This window comes from Notolabrus celidotus, chromosome 7 (genome assembly GCF_009762535.1).
Source record: "Notolabrus celidotus isolate fNotCel1 chromosome 7, fNotCel1.pri, whole genome shotgun sequence".
NCBI lineage: Eukaryota > Metazoa > Chordata > Actinopteri > Labriformes > Labridae > Notolabrus > Notolabrus celidotus.
Window position 1 is genome coordinate 24650055 of NC_048278.1, and position 21033 is coordinate 24671087.

Sequence of the window (21033 nt, forward strand, 5' to 3'; positions counted from 1 at the left end):
AGTGCAAGTACACGGAAGAGAGGAGAGGAGAAGAAAATAAACATGCCCTTTTTAGCTATTCAAGGCCCAAAGCCCAGAGAATAGATCCTCACATTTACCCATTCCAATAGCACTTGAAGCCCATTAGAATTTGTGATACACTCCTTCACAGTATTAACTGAGGAGAGCCAATAGCTTGATTCAGGGTTGACACTGAACTATGTGTTACATCTGCCAGGGTTAAACAGCCACATGACCCTGACAGACATTTTTATTTCAGATGACCACAGCTTGAAATACCTGTGTGTAAAATAGCACATATACGGTTCTATGTTTACTGTAACATGCCTTGGCAGTTAGTTTAGTTTTATTTTCAACATCTATTGTGAATTAATGTGTTATTTCTGGCTGGGGAGATCAGGATGCTAAAAGTGGTAACAACAACAACAATGAAGACAACACAAGTCTTCACCTCCTAGACAGCTACCCCTGCTGCGTGCCCTTTCTTTGATTTTAACGTGTTTTCAACATAAATATCTGATACAGTAGAGAAACAAGTCTGGGTGACAGCAAGAGCAAAAATAATGAGGATTTTGGGGTGCAAAAAAAGCGAAGGCTGGAAAATGAAAGACATTACAGTCTTTCATTAATTTTTTAGTTGTGATGTAGAGAACTGTAGTCAATCCATATCAATGAGTAAAGCAAGCAGAATCAACAAACAGAGTCTATTCATGGTGTTTTCACTAATTGCTTAATGATAAAACAAGCCTGCCAATGCAGGCAGCACATCTCTTACACAAACACATTCAATTTCTTATTGAATACACAGTTTGTTAGCTAACCACTTTGATCATTGAATACAAGCTGTGAACGAAGTGGACATGAATAGAAGCCACCTGTTACATTTATCACTAATGGAAACTGGCAGACTGACCAACACTGTGAGAACAGGATCACATATAGAATCAAGACGAGACACAGTGACATAAGCCTTTAGTTGCTTTTATCCTTCCTACTGTACGTTGTTGTTCTAAAACAAAAGTCCTCTTAACAGTGATTTGAATATCTAAGGAAAAAGAAAAAGTGAGGAGGAGATTATGTAAATTAGAATCCCTTCAAGTTTAGAGAAGACCCAGACCCGGCAGGAGAATCTTATCAGCCCACTTGTTGAAATATCAAATTGAATATTTCAGTTCATGGTCAAACATTAGCTGGCTTATTTACCGTATTGACATTATACTGAACATTTCCATTAAAGGTAAAGTTAGACAAGACTTCTGCAAGAATACAGATTTTTGTCACCAAGTGTTTATTCTCTGAGCACAAAATAAATTAGGCAAAAATCTCAACTTTTTTGTTTCTATCACTACCCCTCATGGAACGAGTTGCATTCACAAGTTCTGGCATCATTGGCTGGATGGCAGAACATAATCTGATATTAAAATATCTGTGTTGTTTAGCCTACCGATTTAGCATGCTAACAAAAAAAAAATGCCAACAGTTCATACATTTTTTGCCTCAATGTCAACAGGCAGAGGTGAAATGTGCCAGAACTCTTTTCCACTGAATGATCTGATATAATGTATGATCTAGCTGCCACTGGTGTTGCTCTTGTCATTCAGGATTAATAACTGTTGTCAAGGAGTTTTGACCAATCAGATCCAATAATTTAAAGGTACACTATGTAATATTTAGCAGCATGTAGAAGAACAGACTTGGTAAAAAATTGAGTATAATAGTCATAAGTATGCTATGATCACCTGAATTTAAAAAAAAAAAGTTTTGTTTTGGCAAACTTAGACTGGGCATTTTATATAAACATAAGGAGTAGGTTCCTTTCCACAAGGCTGCCATTTTGCACCACCATGTTTTTAAAGTAGCACAGACTGAACACATTGGTAAGGGCAATATGTATTATGTGTTTACAGGTTGGCCGCTGGATACGCACATGCATTACAGTAGCTTCTTGTCCTCAAAGGCCATTGTTGAGAGTTGAAAAAGAGAGTTTTTCAGACTAGAATCAGACCGTGAGATATCACTGAATATTCCCATTTCTTTCCCTTTCTACACTTAACAAAGCTGAGCGATTAGCTAGAAAGCCAGGTAATAAAAAAAAAAAATCAGGGATTTCTGTTTGCAATCTGAGAGTTCTTATAATTTGAATTCTAGGCTTAGAATTCAAATTATTAGCTACATCCACGTTAAGGAATCGAGTTAAGATAAAACTGAAGTCTTGAAATCTTCCACTGATACACAAAATAAGGGCTATCAATTGTGTCCCCTATCACTTGCTGTACCACGTAATATCATGTTAAAATTTGGTATTATTTTGTCCAGCATGGAAAAGAGCAATTATATTCTATATATTCTAAAAGGCACACATGTATATTCAAACATTGTAAATACCTGAGAAAAAGGGGAATATCCGCTCGAACATAAATAACAGCATGTTGACCTTGCAGGATGAAAAAAAAATTATGGAGTATTTTCTCTTTCTGTAAAGCCAATGCAACACATGGTGCATATAAAACAGACTGTATAGTGTATGTATACAATGCAGTGTTTGAGTCTATAGATTATTTGTATTCAGCTTGGGCTTATCATCTAATGGGACCAGCAGTCAGTCTCTGTCAAGGTCCACATGAATCCTCTTCACATTAAAAATGAACTGACACCCACCCCCCCACCTCACCCTTTCACTCCTTTGCCTTTAGCAGAAGAAGAGATGAGCGTATTGATTTGTCATCATGTGTTGTCATGACAGGTTACAACATCCTCTTCCATGGCACGGCCAATAACATCCCTGTAGACGAATTGCAGTGAAAAGGCACCCACTCTGTGGGAGGGAAGTTTTCTTATTCATTCAACGGTGGTGAATCTAACATGTTTCGAAATTTACATATCCAGCATGCATTTCACCAACTAGCTGACCAACTGCACTTTTTTAAGTACCCGTAAGTGCAACCACTCTGAGTCTGTGCAATCACACACAGATGAACCAAAGTTTTTGAGTATGAATGGAGAATATCTCTGTGAGGGACAAATCCCAGGAGTAGGTTAAGAGCAAAAGAAGACGAACCCTGGGTGTAATCTAATTCTCAACCTGAACCCTACTTAGCACTATGCAAAGCTCTATGGACAAACCTAAGCTTGAAGTACATGCCTAAAGTTGGAAGTTGAGACTGCAAACTATGATGTGCAAGGGAAGTCTATGCCTGGAATCCATAATATGTTTTTGCAAGGCTTAAAAAAAACCCTTCAAAGGGTACATTAAGAGTTACTGGTCATTGTAATAATTTATTCTGTCAATATTCGCCCTGTCCATTGTGATCATGTATTCAACCACTCCAGGAGAACCCCAAGAATAAGGGATGCAATCCACAGTCCTTGGACTCCTCTGCAAAACAGCCCCCTAAAATGAATCTGAAAGTAACAAGTTGCTTAAGCAGTCTGAGTAAACCATAACAAGTACGTATCTGCCAAAGTTGGTCTTTGCTGGCAGCAGAGAAAACACAAGAAGGTGTTTTTGAAATTAGATTTTCTTACTTTGAAAGACACCTATCACACACTTCTCCCAGAAACATACTTTCTTCAGGAGCACTTAAGACTGCATTTTTACACAGAAGAGGGACTTCTTGATCTTGTCACCAATCTCTTGTATTGTATTCACACTACGAAAAATATCATTTCATGCCCAATATCAGTGAGGGAATGATTACAGCAATCACAAGCTCTTACGGTGTTCTGTATGGGGGGCATGAGAGGAGTGTTGGAGTGGAGAGGTTTTTGTTAAAACAGCCAACATCTTCTGCTGTGCAATACTCGCTATGACAAAACAAAGATGGCACAGTAAGAGTTTCAGAGAAGAACTTAAGGGTCATTTTGCTGTGTCATGTTATTACAAAGGCTGCAAGCTCTCTGCACCTGCTGTTATATGCTTGAGTGTTCAGCATTTAAACAAGTCACATTCTTTATAAAATATATTCTGTTAAAAAAGGGGTTGTATTCTTCACAAAAGCATACAACAGTAGAAACATAAAGGTTTCTTAATCAGCATTTTCCCATATTGTACCTACTGATGTTAATGCTGCAATTTTTGATGACTTTGCCAAAAGCTTAATCTCTATTTATAGCACAAGTTCTACATTTTAATGTAGAATCTGCACTCAAGGGTCTGGATTTTTAATATGAGAAGTGTTCTGGTTCCTGTTTGTGGTGCTTCTGTGGTTTGAGTAGTATCAACTAATCAAAAGTCAGCAGGTTTTGGTGTAAAACAGACAAAATAATATATATATACAGAGCAAAATCAGGCAGGCTGCATTTTCACAATTGCATCACAGCTCCCATCGGCAGCAATCCAACAGTGATTTGTTTATCTTCGTAAAAGGACATCTGCATCATTAAACACTTTGGGACTAAAGCCAAACACTGATTACATGTTCTAACTTCCAGGAATGAATGAAGAAATGATCAACTGACCTTCATTCGACGAAAGTAAAAAAGTTATTTCCTTCTCCTTATGAGGATGGACTTGACAAGGTTTCCGTTTTTACTATTTACAGATCTGCACGATGACACTGCTCTTTCATAAAATTTAAGACCTGCTCATTGAGAACCTCACCCTAAATCACAGAAAACAGTTTATTTTTCAAGTTCATACTGCTAAAGTAAGCTAAAATGAATCCCCTGTATTTACAGTGAAACTGAGACTCAGATGAAACAGATGAACAGGCCCTACCCTGAGGGGTATAATGAGCCAAGTAATTGACTGTTTATGTAGGCAACACTGAGAATACAGAGAAGTTCCAAGAGGCATTTATTGCAACATGAGGATAGCCAATAGGTTATGAGCTTGCTAAAAGTTAGCCAATATAAAAAGGGTGGTGCACCAACATACATTGGATACTTTAATCCTCCAGTAAGCTACTGGAATACAATTTTATCCAAATGAGTTTGGATAAAATGGTGCAGCTCAAAGAGCACAAGTAAAAGCTAACCTTTCAAAAGCAATGTACTGTTTGTGTCTTTGATTACCTCAGGAATGTTAGTCGATGTATTCATCTGCTGTTAGTGTAATTATTATTGCATCAAGCAATTAAGCAACAGTGGCCCTGTCTGTTTTATAACACACATTTAGCCCTTTACAATACACAAGCTTTGTTTTTGCTTTTGTCTATGTAGTGCATAATTTGCCTTACATACTACATACTAACTTACACATTTTCCAGTCCAGACTACCACTGTTGCAAATGTTAAATAATTTGACTTGGCTGCTAATAACCTGCTGTTTGATCACAGATGTATTCTCCTAAATGAGTTTGTAAAGCACAAGTTCTTCAGGAGAGGCTGTGCTGTGATGCCATTTCTTCTCTTACCTTTTCTCGACTTACAATACTCTCTAACAAAGAATAAAGAGAAGGACTGTAGCTCTGCTACCAGTGGCTCTGACACAGTGGAAAGGAAATGGCTTTGGGCACTCAATCTTCCTGAGAGGAGTAGCAATGTTGAAAGTACAGGAGAGATATGGATTAACTGTTTCTCCCATGTTTCTGAATTAGTTTGCTGCAAGAGACAAACACGCCAATGTGCTGAAATCCATGTATCATTTTTTTAGAAACAGCAGGAGCGTTTTCATTACTCAAGACTGATTCTCTGGATGTTTCTTTATAAAGATGGTTCCTCTATAAATTCATTATGTCCATCAAGAAAGGTCAATACTGAACTAGTCCCCAGCTGTTACACAACTCTGTGGATATAAAAGGTTCTGTTGGCTTGAATTGGATTTGCTGTTTTTTTCTGTTGAGAGTTAATGAAAAGATGAAGCAGTCTCTGAACAGAGAAAAGCAACAACAAACTGTGTTGTGATGCCAACTTTTGTAATAGTTAAACACTCAAGACTTTCTGTTGTCACTTAATGCATTCATATATGCATGTATTTCACTATGTTTTTGTACCCAAGTTAAGATCTGATTTATCTGTGACCCATCTTTTCGCTTGACTGGAAGATTAAGCTTCCCTCAGTATCAAAAAGTTAAAGAGTTGAAGTCCTCAGGGAATAATGTGTATTCCAGAATACAAATCCATTACTCAGAGTAGTACATAATATAAGCATTTTCATGGATGGGAAACATACTTTTAATCAAACGACTGCCAAACACCAAGCCGCCAAACCTAGCTGAGTTGCACAGCTTTTAATAAGAAAACAAGTCTGCAGTCTTGTTAGCTGCCCAGTGAGGGGGTAGCACTCTACATGAGACAAAAGTGTTAAATTGGAAGAAAAATCAAGACTCAGTCCATGCCATCTGATTGGTGAACACAGGAGAGACTGTTATCCCAGCAAATTGACCATGTGTACAGTGGCAATTTACGGCTTCATAGCATGTGAAGTCTGGCAAGACTTGACTACACTTTGATTAGCACAAACTGCATTCTATCAGAATAGTTGTCATTAGAAACAGTATCACCTCAGCCACAAATGGTTGTGTCTGCTGCCTGACAGACTGTTACTCAGCATCCAAACCAATCAGAGGACTACTGAACTCCTGAACCATTTCATTTTCAATACTGTTCCAACTTACGTCTGTTTTTGTATCGGTACAAACCATCCCCTTTATTACTAATAATGACTCACGGTGAGTGATTTATCAAATGTAAGAACTTTATTTATTGTTTTTAAACAGTGTATGTTTTTCTTTATTCTTCTGCAGTACGTTGTTACTTATGTCACTGCTTCAGCCTCCTCCTGTATCCCCCCTTCTTACACTGTCATCCAGTCGTATTTGATGGCTGTCTACCTCTGACTTTGGTAGTGCTCAGGGTTTCTGCTCCTGTTTCTTATTTGACTATTTGTTATTTCTGCTGTCTCTAGACTATTCATTGTGAATTTAAGTTTGGTGTATGTACATTAAACAACAAACAGAACAGTAAATCTGCTCTCACTGTAAGTGTAATGAAATAACATCAGTACTGTTTTGGTGCTTTATAATGTATTGATTAGGGGTGGGAATTGATAAGATTGTATCACTGTCAATGCCATTGTCGATTCTGCTTACCAACCCAATTCCTTATCAATTCTCCTAACGATTCCTGATTATTTTTTTGAGGGGAAAAAAAGTTGTTCTACACAGTCTTCCGTACCAAAAGTAACCACTTTATTTTTCCAAAATTATGTCTGCACAAGACTGACCATGAACATATTCAACTTGAACATAGTGAAGAATAGTGTGGCATCACAAGGGGACAAGTTGTGGATGGGTGCTATGTAATCCGTGGGTGCATCTCAAAGCTCTAAACTGCAGTCTCCTCGCTCCTTGCTCGAACCGGAAGTACTCACTGACGTGCCATTTTAACTTGCGTCCCAAAGCTCTAAATGCTGCTGGAGGAGAGAGGAGCGAGGAGCGAGGAGACTGATCGGAGGAGGGATAATCGAGGAAACACGAGAGCAGACTTTGCGGAAGTCTTTTCTCTGACAGACACGCCCCCGTATCAAATATCACTCACTGATTAGACGCTGCAGCGCCTCGGACTTAACCAAAACTTAACATCAGCTGAGTTTAATAATAGAGAAAAGACAGACCTTAAAACAGTCACTAAGGGTGCCCTGAAACTGATCATAAACATACGTCGGTTTCTAAACAGTCTGTATGTGATGAGCTGAGATTAAAAAGTGTTTGATGTGAGTTTTAAACACAAAATGCTGAACGCAAAATCATAAATTCAATATAACAGAGGAGGGATTATGTTATATCTGATTGTTTTTGTCAGATTCACTGTCTAATGAAATTGAGTAATAGAGTCTAATATCATAGATAAAATATATATCAATGATTAGTTATTCCTCCTCTTAGTTTCCCCATGTGTTCTTGTTTTCTCTGTCTGACAGTAAAGTTTGTCTGTTAGTAAAAACGCCTGTTATATTTCCTGTCAGGTAAATAAAGTTTCATACGAGGCTGATCATTAATGAGCACAAGGTTTGAAAAGAGTTGCATGGTTTCTATTTTCCCTTGAAGTAATAAATAATTAAATAATGAGGCATTTTTCCGGTGAATCGATCCGTGATGCTTCAGGACAGAATACACAGAGAGCAGATTCTCTTCATGTGCAGGTGTGTGTTAAACAGGTGTGTGTTAAATAGGTGTGTGTTAAACAGGTAAAGAACAGCTCTGTTACTGTTTATATTGATCAGGGTTATTACAGTGAACATGTGTGCAGACACAAACAGCTGTTAAAGCCGTCATCACAAACCGACGTCGCTTCACGTGACGCTCCGGAGGAGAGGACGTCTCATTTATCTAAATACAAATCTCCTCTCTCCTCTCTCCTCTGGTTTCATTTCCTCGCATCTCTGGTGGGCGGGACTAAGATGCGAGGAAGAGACGTGAGGATGGATGTTTAGAGCTTTAAAAGAAGCACCCCATGACTATCAGAAACCAGACAAAATGGCCGCCGGCAAGCACACTACAACTCCCAGCAGCAACCACTACCTGGACAGCTGCAGGTGCTTAAGAGTCTTGATTGAGGCAGGACAAAGGAGCTGGAAGTCAGACTGGGGTTGTTTACGCCTACTATACTAGCAGTACGTACTGATTTGGCCAAAATTCAGTATGCAGTAAGTAGTATGTGAACAAGAGCAACATCTGCAGTATGCCAAAACTCCCCGGATGTCTACTGATTCGGGAAAATTCACAGTATGCATCGGACCAGTCTGCCTCGCGTACTGTTTCCCATAATGCACAGCACTCGTTCCGCTTTTTCTTTTTTCCTTCTTTTTTGACGGTAGGAAATCCGTTTTTGGGTGCTGTGAAGGTTATTGAATTACATATAAATCACTTCCTAACTTTTTAAATCATATATGGATGCTAAAGAATCAGTTTCTTTATCAGCTTGGCCGTTGTTTACTTCCAGAAGAAATCGGAAATCTAGTGACGTCTGGCCCAGCGTACTGCAACACAGATCGAACAGAACAGTCATACGACATACTTAATTCAAACGCAGTATGTAGTAGGCAATACCTACTGCCTACTACATTAGTAAGTATTATGTAGCATGCGGTTTCGGAAACAGCCTGGGAGAGGAGAGCACACGGCTGGGAGAGGAGAAAGAGCACTGGGAACTAAGCAAAGGGAAGTAACTGAAAGGAACCATTTTTTGATAACAGAGACTTTAAGTGGAACTGGACTATTTTTTGATTACTTTTAAAGGAAATATTTTCTCCTCCGGGATGTTTTAAGTTAACGTTTAGACCTTGTTTGAAGATTACCTGAGTTTTTTTTGTGATTGCACCTGTGTTTACATAAACCCCTCCTTCTGTTGAACCTAACCTGAGATTGTTTTGGATTGTTTTTACACTTTCCCACCTCTTACTGCCCTAGAAACCTCTCATGAAGTCACAATAGGTTGACCTCATTCTCTGCCGCGCAAGTCCAGACGTGGTCCATCGAGCCTGGATAAGACTTTGAATTTGGAGAGGAAAAACATTTGTCCTCAGGGTGTCATCGCGGAGGTATTTTACACACTCTCGGTGCCTCATTTTCGGCCATGTGAGTCCGGACGTGGCCCCTCTAGCCTAAGGGAACGCGTCCCGACTCTGAAAGGGGGGAGGTAGCCGGGGGTTCGCCTCCCTGACGCAAACATGTTCACATGGAACCCTTCTCCACTTCAGCCCGACGCAAACTCCAAGCTTCGAGGCCGTGTTGACAAATGCTTCAGCATATTTGAGGTATTTGCACCTAGGACTTCTGCGTCGCAGAGTGTGTGACGCAATGCAACGTACTACGACGTGATGTGAAGTCGTGCTGGGACATGAATTGTTAAGAAGAATTGATAACATTGGAGGTGTACAATTCCGATGGAATTGATCAATTTGAACCGCTTCTAAGTCGGATCAGGTTTTTCAATTCACACCCCTAGTATTGATGGAAGAATCGATCTAGGTCTCATATTTTTACATGCATGATTAAGTTTTTTATAAAACACTGTAATTGTTGCAAAATTTCACCAGTGTGAGCTGGAGCTGACTGAAGTTGAATACTACAGCTAAAATATTAACCTGCATAGGACTGCTACTTCCTGCTCTTGAGGAGTGCAGACGCTTTTTTGCTTGCTCTTGCTTATGCTTGCATTCTTTTCATTTTAACTCTTTTTTCTTCACTGAGAGACTACAAGCAGTCACTCCAGGATACTTAGAAACCACTGGGACTATAATTTACTGTCGACAAAGTAAACAACTGCCTTATCTCGACATTTTATCGAAACTGCAAACGTGGCCTACTGATCGGCAAAAGCCTGTTAGCAGCTAAGCTAACTGGAACCAAAATGCCTCCTTTCACTGTGGACGATTTTCAGAAGATCCTTCAGAAAATTGCTGTGCTGGAAACAAAGATGCATCGGATAGAAGTGAATGTGGAAGTGAATGGACTATGCGGGAATGACACCACTCTTCCATGGGGTCAGAGCAGCAGACATGTACCTGCTAACACACGGCTAGTTAGCCCAAACAATGACACTCCAAAACAGGAGGACTGTGCAGTTGGGACCAGCTGGAACACTCTTGGCGCTAGGCCTAAAGATAAAACGTTTCCCACGGACATGAGAGAACGGATAACAGGCAGAGCCAAGCGCCCTGAGATTTCTGATGCGACTGGCTGGCCTGCACTCTCATCCAGAAGGAGTGCCGCCTCAACCCCCCTACCAAGGAGGAAACAGCCATGGACAGCAGTAAAAAGTACTAGTAAGAGCAAACCTGTAGAAGAAACAAAGATACATTTAGAGAACAGATTTGCACCACTTTCACAAGATCCTGACTCTCCATCCCAGGACCTGAGAAACCCTGTGTCCTCGAAGACCAAGGGAAGGTACGAGACCAAATCTATAAGCAAAAGGCCGCAGAGGGAGCTGACGACTGGGCCTGAAACACTGATCGTGGGCGATGGTGCCGTGAAAGAGGTCAGTAGCCTCTGTGGCAAGAGAAACACCAAAGTCCTCTGCTTCACCAACGATTCGGTCTTTGACATTTCAGACAAAATTCTGGACATTGTTGCTGACCACACAACGGTGAAATCACTCATTCTTCACACTGGGGCCTTGGATGTTGTGAAGCAACAATCTGAGGTATTGAAACAAGATTTTACTGATCTGCTGCGCAAAGTCAGATCTGTTGATACTGTGGTGTTTATCAGTGGCCCTCTACCGACTGTCCGAAGAGGGGACGAGAGATTCAGCAGGCTGTTGATTTTGAACAAATGGCTCAAAGCTACATGTGCTGCTCAATCAGTGAACTTTATTGACAATTTTAATATTTTCTGGGAACGCAGACACCTTTTTAAGGCAGATGGATTTTGCCTCAACAAGTCAGGAGTAAGATTGTTCACTTCCAACCTATTTTACTCTGTGTATCACACACCAGCTTCCCTGGCCAAGGACAAGAGACAAGACAAAACAAAACAGAAGATAAGACCACATTCTGGAGGAAAACGACTGAGATCGCTGAGCCAGGAGGAGTCTTCATCGCCGCCACCTTCACCCCCCCAAGAGGAGCGTCCTCCAGTGCCGCCAACTTCAACCCCCCAACGAGAGGAGCGTCCTAGATTGCAGCCATCTTCACCCCCCCAACAAGAGGAGTGGCCTCCACTGCGGCCATCTTCCAGCCCCCAACAAGAGGAGTGGCCTCCACTGCGGCCATCTTCACCCCCCCAACAAGAGGAGTGGCCTCCACTGCGGCCATCTTCCACCCCCCAACAAGAGGAGTGGCCTCCACTCCCAACAGGAGGAGATTTCTATTCTTCACCACCCCAAACACCAGCCAACTCCCCGCCCTCTCCAGTCACTCTCTCTCCCTCCTCCCCCCTCCTGGATTTTACGGATGAGATGAAAAAGCTTGTCAATGTTGGAATCAAGCTTACACCCCGTCCAAATCCCATATTCTCTCCCCTAAATCTACCCCATCGCCCAGCCCCCAGCCCACCACCGTGCCCGAAACCACCATCACAGAAACTTCACAAAGCCCCTTCACCTCCTCAGAATCATCATCATCATAACAATTCTAACTGATATGGGCCGGGTCCAGGCTTCAAAGCTGATATCATTAATATTTTCAACCAGGAAAAGCCGGGGCCCTGTGGAATTCAGGTAGCCTCCTCAATTCCTCTGTTGACAGGAAATAGAAAAAGGGTAAATCTGCTAAGAAACAGAAGATACTCGACTAAATCGGCCAACTTATTAAATTTAGCTCCACTTCCTCGTCAGCCACAAACAGCTGTAAAAAATAACACAACTGGTTTTAACTCACTAAACTTAGCTTTATTAAATATCAGGTCTCTGGGAGGCAAATCTTTTTTAATAAATGATTTTATTATTAAACACAATCTTAATTTTATGTTTTTAACAGAGACTTGGTTAGACCAAGATAACAGTGCAGCTGTACACATTGAATCATGCCCTCCAAACTTCTCTTTTGTGAGTGAGACTAGAATGCATAAAAAAGGAGGAGGTGTTAGTATAATTTTTAATGAGTTATTCAAATGCAAGCAGGTGTTTTATGGAAATTTCACTTCTTTTGAATATGTGGCTCTTCAGTTAAATACATCCTCTCGGTCTATATTTCTTAATATTTACAGACCACCTAAATACTGTACTGATTTCTTTGATAACCTTGTTGAACTACTGTCTCTTATCTGCACTGACTTTGATTCTGTTTTAATTGTTGGTGATTTTAACATCCATGTTGACAAACCTGAGGACAGAGTGACTGAAGAACTGTGTTATGTCCTTGACAACTTTGGACTCACTCAGCATGTGACGCAGCCCACACACAACAGGGGCCACATCCTAGACTTGGTTATCTCCAAGGGTCTAAACATTTCCAAGGTTCTTGTATCTGATGTTGCTCTCTCTGATCACTGCTGTGTTTTCTTTGAAAGTGATTTATCTGTGAACACTAATGTTCAAACTGAGGTTATCTCAAAACGTTACATTACTGAAAGTACCAGTGATATATTTATTCAGGCTTTCTCTTCCATAACCCCCCTCTCTAGGTTCTCTGCAAATGAACTTGTAGAAGATTTCACTTTAAAAATTACAAACATTATTGATTCCATTGCACCAACTAAATTAAAAGTGGTCTCCAATAAGAAAAAATCGCCTTGGAGGAATACCATGCAGGTCAAACATGAAAAAAAAGAATGTCGAAAAGCTGAGCGCAGGTGGCGTAAAACAAAGCTTCAGGTTCATTATGACATTTATAAAGAAAGACTTCACATGTTTAATCTAGAACTGAAAAAGTCAGGGCAGACCTTCTTCTCAGACATTATCTCCAAAAACAAAGATAATGCACGCGCCCTGTTTGCTACAGTCGACAGGCTAACAAACCCCCCTGTGCCAGTGGCCTCTGAACACTTATCTACCAAGGCCTGCAATGAATTTGCATTCTTCTTCACTGCCAAAATTCAGAAAATCAGACAAGCAGTCAGCACTACTGTACGAGGTACTGGGAATGTGTTATCTGTGTGTCCACCAAAAAACAACTCAATCACTATGACACAATTTAATCCAATAAATTACAAAAACCTACAAGATATAATACAACATTTGAAATCCTCATCCTGCTGCCTTGACATTCTACCATCACCATTTTTCAAAAAGGACCTTAATTTCAGCAGCCACATTAAGACAATTACAAAGTCAGCCTACTATCACCTTAAGAATATATCAAGGATTAAAGGACTTATGTCTCAGCAGGATGCAGAAAAACTCGTCCATGCATTTATCTTTAGCAGACTAGACTACTGTAACGGGGTCTTTACAGGACTCCCTAAAAAGTCCATCAGACGGCTGCAGCTCATACAGAATGCTGCTGCTCGAGTCCTAACAAGGACCAAAAAAGTAGACCACATTACTCCAGTTCTTAGATCTCTACACTGGCTTCCTGTCTGTCAGAGAATAGACTTTAAAATCCTGCTGATGGTTTATAAAGCACTGAATGGTTTAGGCCCAAAATACATACTTTGCTGATCTGCTACTACTTTATGAACCACCTCGACCTCTGAGGTCATCAGGTACTGGTCTGCTTTCAGTTCCTAGAGTCAGAACGAAACATGGTGAAGCAGTGTTTAGTCATTATGCACCACATATCTGGAACAAGCTCCCTGAAAGCTGTAGGTCTGCTCAAACTCTCACCTCTTTTAAATCAAAGATTAAGACTTTTTTATTTACCTCTGCCTTCCTATCTTAGATTATTTTAACTCACTTTAAATTAACATTTTAATGTAATTTTTAATATATTTCTAATTTTCCTTTTCTTTTCTGTTTTATCATATTTGTCATTTTAATTATGTTCTTTTATGCTTGTCTGAATGTCTCCAATGCTTTTAATGTGTTAATGTAAAGCACATTGAGTTGCCCTCGTGTATGAAATGCGCTATACAAATAAAGCTGCCTTGCCTTGCCTTGCCTTGCATAACTTTGATTTTACATCTTATATATGTATCACCAGCAACAGGGATTTAGTCTTTAATAGTTGCTGACATCTTTAGTCTGTTAGCATGCAAATTAACTTTTAGCTGTTGACATATTCTGTGTGTTATATGGTATTATCTTTTAGTATGCAACCTTTCTGAGATTAGAAGATTAGCATGGTGAGAGTAGGTCTGCTGCATGCTGTGTATGCTATGTCAGTATGTTATCATTGATCCCAGTGTAAAGTAATTAACTCTATGATTGCTAAAACTGAAGTTAAGAAAAATAATATAGCTTCTTAAGATCAATACATTTCATTTTAAGAGTTAATAGCTTTGATAACAATAACAAAAACAAAAGATACATCTAAGAAATGTACAAAGTTAGGAAGTGTTAAATAATTTCTATCATGCTTCTCCACTTGTTTTACATCTCAGGTCCAGGGAACCAGGGAGATGATTCAGGAATAAGAATGAAGGGATTAAATCTTTCGGCTAACTGCTGCCGGAGTATAAATCTTGTGTTTTACAACAGATACACAGTCACCTCGTAATGTGCACAGTATTAAGTCAGCCACGAAGCATAAATCGCAAACCTGCACACTGAATTCTCCTGCCTCCTCTCATTCCACACACCACTGGCTCATGTGTCAGCCGGCTCAAAGCAGCTACTGTATGCTTAAATAGACTCACCTCCATTTCTAGCGTCTTTCAAACAGCCTCCTGGAGCAGTCTTCAATAGCCACGTAGTGCTAAAATGCAAAGCAGAAAAGAGGATCAACAAAATCTTTTGATGCAGGAAAATTCTTTCATTCTAAAGATAACACATTAAAATAAACAGGTGTTCTCTCATTGTGTGCCAAAAGAACCAGCGGCTGCAAATTAGAGCTTTCAGAGAGGGGATTTTCAGCAGGATGAGTTTAATTTGTAAAGGTCAGGCCACCTGCAGGACAAGGAGGAAGACGAGGGTAAGAGGAGGAGCAGAAAAAGAGTAGGTAGAAACATGGATGATTCCAATTCATAGATGTCATTCTGAATCTACTTCAAAGAAAGAGCCTCATCCCAGGCCAGGAAAATGTCTGCCCAACATAAACAAATATAAATAGACACAAAAAAGAAAGCTCAGAGTCTATGTAGCATATTTCACTGCATTCCTTTGCATTAGTAGAATGTATTCGAATGCATGGCACCAATTCATGTGGGATCTGCCAACTCATAACTGTTGCCAGCCTGCAGCTGACAGTGGGGCAGAGAGAGAGCTGAGCAGAACAGACCCCTGATCCTGCACTCTGTCAGCTGTGTATGCCCGCTGTCACTCTCCGACAGCAGGCATACACAGCTCTGTGTGCTCCTGTTGTTTATCTGGCCCATTTCTTAGAGTAGGGCATGCCTCTCACTGCAGCTAGCTCAAGGAAGCATTACACAATGCAATCCAGATTTGCAATGCCACTGAAGGGTAATTACAGGCTGGCAGCTCTCAGGTTAGCCCCTGCTAGGCTACACAAGGATAACATGTTGATTCAATGAGTTGCAGTCCGTTGTAACTCAGGAATTAACTTGAATGTGAATGCTAATGGCAGATGGGCAGTTATTTGGCTCTTACTGGAAGCATCAACAGCTAACAGACAATAACAATAAAATAACTGATTGCTGACATATAATAACAATAAAAGTAGCTGCTTTTCTGATATTTATGTTTGGTTATATCTTTTATAATAATGGAATCAATCACTCATTTAGGCCCTCAGTCTTGGGTTGTTGTTGGTTTTTTTTGTGCATTTATTCATTCACCCACCTCTTGCTAAATAAGATGCTGATATAAAGGAGAGCACAACATTTTTCTTACACTCTATGATTCAGCAATAATTAACCTTAAAGACCCTTCGCCAACACTGCCCATATATATGCATCACTCTGCGCCTTTCATTCAATTTGTGCACATAATCTGCGTGTAATTACTATCTGATTTATCAAGGCTGCAGCTAATTATACATTCAGTGATTTTGACAGCCTTGTGGAATTTTGTTTAATTAATAAGATCAGAAAAAGAACTCAAACTGAGTGCAGTTATGCAGAAATAGATACACTCATTAAATTAAATAACAACTTTAAAACATTTGCTGGGCCTGTAATTAAAATGTAATTGGGAAAATAATTTATGGGAGCCTATTATGTAGTTATTAAATCAGAATGATTATTTATAGAATGGCTTGGAAAAACTAATTCGCAGAGTCATTGATCAAGCATTTGAAAAAAATGAAATAGATGTGGAAATAAGAAAAGGTGGACAATAAAAAAAATACCCTTATGAGACTTGTCATCTTCTTTCCTGACTTTAAAAAAGCAACTATCCATGTGGCTTTAGTGGTCAGTTATTGTATCCATGTTCCTTTCTGTTCTGGTTGTCACAAAAACAAATAATTTAACAAATGAATAATGAAGCTCAGCTGCTAATTTTATGTTTTGCTGTCCATTTTTTTAAGAATGCAGGTTTACAAAGATTAATTTCCTCTAAATAGTATTTAAGTATGCCTACAATCAGTTAGGAAATCCTTCCTGATATGTATCTGCACGACTCCTCATAGCTGCCTCAGTGTCAGGGTGAGAGTTAGACAGAGCTCAGATCAGCTTTAGCCCTGTGTGAAGAAAGCAGCTCTCTCATTCATTAGAATGGAGTCAGTCTGGCTACACAGCAGGGGGCTCCTTCCAGGCAGCACAAGCTCAGCCTGCCAAAGTGTTCAACCAGGCTCAACTGCTGCTGTGTGTCTGCAACACAGACACATTACACATGGAACATGCAGGCAGACAATCATGGCTGATTACTGTGAAACATAAAGGATGAGTTTACACTATTTATCTAGTCTAACTATTAGTGAATCTATCTTTAATTTTCAAAGCTCAGTGAGTGATATTTTGGAAAGCATGCCACCAAATGTTTCCAGTTCTATATGCTGACAGATAGACTTCACAGCCTGAGTGAGTTAAAAGTTCTCTGATTAGAAAAAGAAAACTCTTATAAAAGGAAGATTAATGATGTAATGATGACCTATATGCTCGAATGACCGTGATAACCTGATACTGATAATGCAGAGGATACATTTAATTGTGCGCCATAGTCTCTCATTAGTGTTAATCAGATAGAGAGGCTGCATCCCGCTGAGTGCTGAATGCTACCGTGTCCAGACTAAACTGATGATGTAACTCATCTCCTGTAGATACAGCACAATTCCTGCATGCTTCATTATTACAATCATGGATGACAGGAGATGAAAAATCAGATGTCTATACGGTCTGTACGTCATCCTCAGAGCATGATCAAATTCAGTACAAACTTCAAAATCAGAACACTAGAGTGCATGTAAATGTAATTTGTATGTTTTTGATTCTACATTTCTACCATCCTGCATGCTGCTGGGTCCCTAGCCAATAACAGGTGTTCCTGCTCAACCTTTTTTATGTAAAAGTGTCCCTCCCAGCATGTTCTATTCCTATCGTCTCCGCTGCGCCAAGAAGGAGAGAGAGAGAAGAAAATATTAGAGGACGTCCATGCTGCGATGACTCTGTTGGACAGCTTGCATTCCTATTCATACTTAGTTGTCAGAGTGGCTGAAAACTTTGAAAAGTGATGATTGAACGTATATGACTTAATTTTCAAAATGGTATCCCACTGCGTCTTTTGGGAGGAATGAGTTTGGTTGACTCCCTACAATTTTGCATATTGCCATAAACTGCTCTACCATCCATTAAACTCTTCATGCCATTTACTTCAGGTTAAAAGACATCCTTTATTGTAAATCACCAGGACTCAATACCTGCACAGGCTTTTAGAAATACAGACGAGGTGTGCTGGTCAGCCCTTAGTTCTGGGCTCATTTGAGTTGCCTCAGCTTGCTGCTTGTGAAATTTTCAACATCATTACACTTCAAAGTGCATCTACTGTACATGGCTTACATTACTCATAATGAAGTATGAGGGTAACACAAAGCTTCCAGTATTTAAGGGATGTAAATAAGGCCCTTAAGGTATGCATCCATAGTGGGACAGTGATACCTCTCCCTGCTTTTAACACAGAACTGTAGTATAGACCTCTTCAAAAGGGGAAATATCCTTACCTCTAAAGACAAGTAAACAAACTTTACTGTTTATGAATGTTGCACAGTAGGGCTTAATCTAAGCAAAAACACTGCTACTCTGGGATTGCAGCAATTAGCTGGCTCATTTAATAGTGACTTCAAAGATTTGTATGCTAAGCACATACAAGCATGCATGTTGTTTAATCTAAAGTGACCAAAATGAGCTCCTTGTGAAGCTTTAGAACATCAAAACTGTATAACAGTAAACAAAATGATGTCTGTTCAGTTACATGGTTTCAGAAAGTAACCACAAAGTTAGCTGCAAAAGTCTCACCAAGGTAGTGCAGGTTTGACCATAGACTGTATAAAATATGGACGTAGTATCTGTGACGTCACCCATCTATTTCTGAAGCACTATTTTGAGGCAAATCGTTGGTGGCAGCCATATTGCTGCTGTCGAGCGATTGTGACGTAAAGAGGCGGGCTTTGAGCCTCCTAGCCAACAGTTACAGTGTTCCCGCCTGTCAATGAAGTCAGCTGTGCCTCTCATTGGAAGACTCGTAATCTCAAAATCTTCGAAATTGCCGCCTTAGAAAAACATTCACCCCCCGTACAGTGTGTGCCGATCCAGAAATGAACTATGTAGACTACACTTGTCTTTTGTACCAGGCTGTAAACATGTTTATTTCTGCTGCTTTTTTGAATTGGTGTGTATGTGGTTTCCAGTACTTCTGGAGCCAGCCTCAAGTGGATCCTCAATGAACTGCAGTTTTTAGCACTTCCGCATTGGACTCATATTTTAAGACCGGAAGTTGCTGCTTGGGTTTGACACAAAGGAACACTGGGAAGAGCTACAATATGCTAAAGTATAGTTTTTACTTTCATGATAGGGCAAAAAAGCTGATGGCTAAGTGATGTCAGTTTTTACAGAAAAAAAAAGAAAAGAAAATCAATGCATTCTTTGTATAGAGACCAATCATTCAACATTGCTCCTGCACTGCCTGGTTTGTCTCCCTTCCCCCATTCTTAGGCAGTTAGGTAAAAGGAGGGTTGACCACAGCTCTTGGAGGTAAAGCCTTCATTGTTTAACTGTCAATGGAGCAGAGAAGGATGAAGGCTGTAACTTTGGGAAGACTCATTGATTTGTTTTTTTTTACTGAAGTACTCAGTCATAAACATGTGACATTGGCCGCCTTGAATCCTGAATAGAAATCTTTCATCTTAAAAATCCTAAAAGAAAATCTAACTGTCACTGGATGAATATGAATGCGGAAATCATTACGATGAAGAACCTTGTGTGACATTTTCTTTTGTAAGCTGGCATTTGAATTTGTATTTCTGTCTGTGATGCTGCTAAGTGCCGTGTTGTCTCGGCATGCAGATGTCTCATTCTTCAAACCGTCTGCTGAGAAGAAAGTGAGGTAATTATGACTAAGGCATTTTGACACTGTCAATTACGCTGAAACATCGGAGTATCCTGATTACGATGTGTCATATTCAGACTGTCTCGTGTGCTTCCATTTCAAGACAATAACAGGGCTGAGGGGGTTCTCCCTCACAAGCACACTTTACAAAACTGATTTTGATTAGCCAAACAAACACTGCCTAGGTTAAAGAAAGTTAATGGCGTGTTCTTTAAGCCTGTATCATTACAGGTTTTCTATCAGTGTTCCAGTTTGAGCTTATAGGAAAAGAGACGTCACTTGTGCCGTCATTCAAGACATGATGATTTATAAATTATGCTTGAAAAGTCATTTTTCATCCTTGTTGGAGTTTGTCAAATCGATATGACGTGGCGCTAAGTGGAGGAAACTGGCATGGACTGTACAACTATATTACATTAAAAAAGGGATCTGTCTGAAGTGTGCTTTTTGCACTTAAGGAAAATATCAAATGCACTTTCAGGTGAAAGAAGACATCAAAATGACGAGTGCATGGTCTTGTCAAAGGGTTTGCTGAAAGTGTTTGAAATTATATTTGGGTATTGCACAAGTTTCTGGCTTTACACGTAATATATAAATGCACATTTCAAATTACAAATGAATTTTGTCCAATTATGCATTTGGTATTCACTTTTGATGTAACATGTAGAAACATTTATTTTTCTTATAAAGCGTAAAACAATCTTCTACTTTGGCCTACTTTTGATGCCTTATAATTTCAGAGTTTGGGGAATTTAGAAATCAGTCTTTTGAATTGCTTGTCTATCTGAATAACAGTAGCACATGGCCGAGGGCAAATGTTAGGTACACCTAAGATTCAACTTTTGAACAAACCTTACCAGGTGAAACTTGGGCTGTAAATCTTATGAGGTAAATGCGCTCAATCCCACACGCTTGTCCAGGCTCTTGCCAGAATTTTTATAGATACTGAAACAAATGATTATTGGTGTTTTATTTTTTGTTTGAGCTTTCGTGCTTGAGTTAATTTTGTGGAAATGGAAGTTATCTCTGCTTAACTGTAACACAGTTTGACTAAACGGCTTGTATATTTAATTCATAATTACAACATGCCCTCCAAAAGCTGCAGCG

The 21033-nt window shown here is 39.7% G+C and overlaps 1 protein-coding gene across 9 annotated transcripts in view; it reads right to left on the reverse strand.

The window, feature by feature from the left end:
* Nucleotides 1-21033, reverse strand: part of inpp4b (inositol polyphosphate-4-phosphatase type II B) — a 341040-nt gene that overhangs the window by 179889 nt on the left and 140118 nt on the right. For 8 of the 9 annotated variants that reach the window (XM_034687455.1, XM_034687454.1, XM_034687461.1 and 5 more), the window contains one exon: nt 15123-15181. In XM_034687455.1, coding sequence (XP_034543346.1) covers nt 15123-15128 — 6 coding nt within the window. In that variant the 5' untranslated portion in view covers nt 15129-15181. Of the gene's footprint in view, nt 1-15122; nt 15182-21033 lie in introns of those variants that run through there. The other variant, XM_034687462.1, reaches the window with a different exon arrangement.